We start from the raw sequence: 2,700 nt of genomic DNA on the forward strand, positions 1-2,700 counted from the left end.
TTATTCTACTGAGCCATCTCCCTGGCCCTCATTTGTTTTTGAGACAAGGTCTCACTATGTAGTTCCAGCTGGGCTTCAGCTCACTATGTTACTCAGGCTGGCCTTGAGCTTGTAGTGATCCTCCTGCCTCAGCCTCAGAATTGCAGGAATATTCCAGCACACCCAGCTTGAAGTCTCTTCTGAGTACTGAAGTTGACTTCAAGTCCTGTCCCCACCCATCTGTCCCCCAGTCTCAAGTCAAGCTGGAGGAGACACGACTTGGAGGGTAGGGTGGAACTTCCTGTAGGAAGGTAACAGAGCTGGGCTTGGGACAAGCGCAGCTGTCTGTCTGCAGTCCCTGTTGTCCCTCCCGCCTGCCCGCAGCGGCTCTCCAAAGAGGTACAGAGCGCCCTGGCGCGGGCCAGCAGCACAGCTGAGGAGACCATCAGTGCGATGAAGACGGTGCGCAGCTTTGCCAACGAGGAGGAAGAGGCCGAGGTGTATGGGCGCAAGCTGCAGCAGGTGTACCGGCTTAACCGCAAGGAGGCGGCCGCCTACACGTCCTACGTCTGGGGCAGCGGGGTTTGTGCTGGGTGCAGAGCGGGGACCCTTGATCAGGACAGTGGCAAAGTACAGCCTGCAGACAAAGCAAGGTCCCACGGCTGCCCCTGACCCCCAGGAGGTGGGCTGATTCAGGAGCTGCTGGGGTACGAGTGAGGCTGGGGCAGGAGGATCCCTGGGAGTTTGAGGCCAGCCTGGGCAATATTGGCGCCTTGGGAGGAAAGAGCTGGAGGCCTTCAGGGGGGCCAGGAGGCAAGGACTCTTGGCGTCCTCCTCCCACATAGGACACTCCCAAAGTGCCAGCTGAGGAGGCAGGGAGGGGCTCCCACTCAGCATCAGTGGTTGCCCTAGCTCTGGGCCTGGGGTGGGGACAGATCGTGACCCTGGGCAGGCTGTTGTGGGGCTCCAGAGGCCCAGCCACCCTCAGGCCAGGCCCTCCTCGGGGGAGCTGGGATGGGGCAGGGCAGGGGCACCCTGCCAGGCAGCCTCCCCAATGTGGGCGTGCAAGGCCCGGGACCCAGGTGCCCTCTCCCCCAGCTCACGCTGCTGCTGGTCCAGGTGAGCATCCTCTACTACGGCGGCCACCTTGTCATCTCTGGCCAGATGACCAGCGGCAACCTCATCGCCTTCATCATCTACGAGTTCGTGCTGGGGGACTGCATGGAGGTGAGAGCCTGAACCAAGAAGAGGTGGGTCTCAGGGCAGACCCAAACCAAAGAGCCCAGAGAGAGGTGCCAGCGTGCTGTGCTTTCCTTCCCCAGGAAAGGACACGGCTCAGGCAGCTGGGTGCCCTGCCACAAGCCTGGGCTCCTAGCTGGGGGGCGGGGCGGTCTCCAGCCCTGGCCAGGGAAGTGCCACGTGACTTTCATTGCCAAGAGTATGCCTGTTGTTGCTGTCACCCACTGCACTGGCAGGCCCCTCCTCAGCCCTGCGGTGTCCCCAGAGCCCCTGTCCTGTCCCTGCAGTCCGTGGGCTCCGTGTACAGTGGCCTGATGCAGGGAGTGGGCGCTGCCGAGAAGGTGTTTGAGTTCATTGACCGGCAGCCAACCATGGCGCACGACGGCAGCCTGGCGCCCGACCACTTGGAGGGCCGGGTGGACTTCGAGAACGTGACCTTCACCTACCGCACTCGGCCACACACCCAGGTCCTACAGGTGAGGGCTTGGTGACTCCAGGGATGAGCAACGGGGCTGTCTGGGGGTTGTACACAGCTGGATGAAAACATTCCGGGTGGGCTTCCTGGAGGAGGTGACACCAAGCGAGCCCCTTACGGCTCCTGTAGCCAGACACGTGGCTCTACAGAGGAAATGGTGGCATCCAGGCACCACTGAGTCCCGGTGTCCTAGGAAGGAGCACACTCAGGTGGGTAGGGAGCACCCAGCTGTGTCTGACGCAGGACCCCTGGTACCACTTGGCCCTGCAGAACGTGTCCTTCAGCCTGTCCCCTGGCAAGGTGACGGCCCTCGTGGGGCCCTCGGGCAGTGGGAAGAGCTCATGCGTGAACATCCTGGAGAACTTCTACCCGCTGCAGGGCGGCCGCGTGCTGCTCGATGGCCAGCCCGTCAGCGCCTACGACCACAAGTATCTGCACCGAGTGGTGAGTGCCCGCGCACCCCGCCAGCCCTCGGCCCCGCCGCCTGGACTTGCGTGGTCTCTACTTGGTGTTCTCCACTTTTCCTGTCTGGGATTGAACCTGGGGAGCGCTGAGCTACACCCCAGCCTGCCCTCAAACTTGAGCTTCTGCCCTGCCTGCCTCAGCCTCCTGAGGAGCCGGGATGTACAGGAGTGCCCACTGCACCTTCTGTGTCCCATGTTCCTGCTTTTCATTGGCTTTGCCCCCTCTCTGAGCTTCCCCACACACCATAGCTGTTTCACCTAGTCCGAACTCAATCTAGACAGGATTACAGTGTAGATAGCTGTATCCTCGGCTTCTGGGCCTGCAGATTTAACCAGCTGTGGATTCAAGCAAAATTGTAGCTGCCCTGATGATGCACGCCTATAATCCCAGCACTTGGGAGGCAGAGGCAGGAGGATCGCAAGTTTGAACCCAGCCTGGGAAGCACAGCAACTTAGGGAGACCCTGTCTCAGAATTTAAAAAGGCCAGGCACGGTGGCATGTACCTATCATGCCCACACTTCAGAGGCTGAGGCAGGAGGATC

General features: G+C 61.1%; 1 protein-coding gene across 1 annotated transcript in view; it reads left to right on the top strand.

The window, feature by feature from the left end:
* Abcb9 (ATP binding cassette subfamily B member 9) overlaps nucleotides 1–2,700 on the top strand; it is an 18,117-nt gene that overhangs the window by 9,746 nt on the left and 5,671 nt on the right. The window contains exons 6-9 of the mRNA XM_023720666.1: nucleotides 364–561; nucleotides 1,078–1,206; nucleotides 1,506–1,694; nucleotides 1,964–2,137. Of these exons, the coding sequence (XP_023576434.1) occupies nucleotides 364–561; nucleotides 1,078–1,206; nucleotides 1,506–1,694; nucleotides 1,964–2,137 (690 nt within the window). The remainder of the gene's footprint in view (nucleotides 1–363; nucleotides 562–1,077; nucleotides 1,207–1,505; nucleotides 1,695–1,963; nucleotides 2,138–2,700) is intronic.

Source organism: Octodon degus, unplaced genomic scaffold, assembly GCF_000260255.1.
Source record: "Octodon degus isolate 3935 unplaced genomic scaffold, OctDeg1.0 scaffold00076, whole genome shotgun sequence".
NCBI lineage: Eukaryota > Metazoa > Chordata > Mammalia > Rodentia > Octodontidae > Octodon > Octodon degus.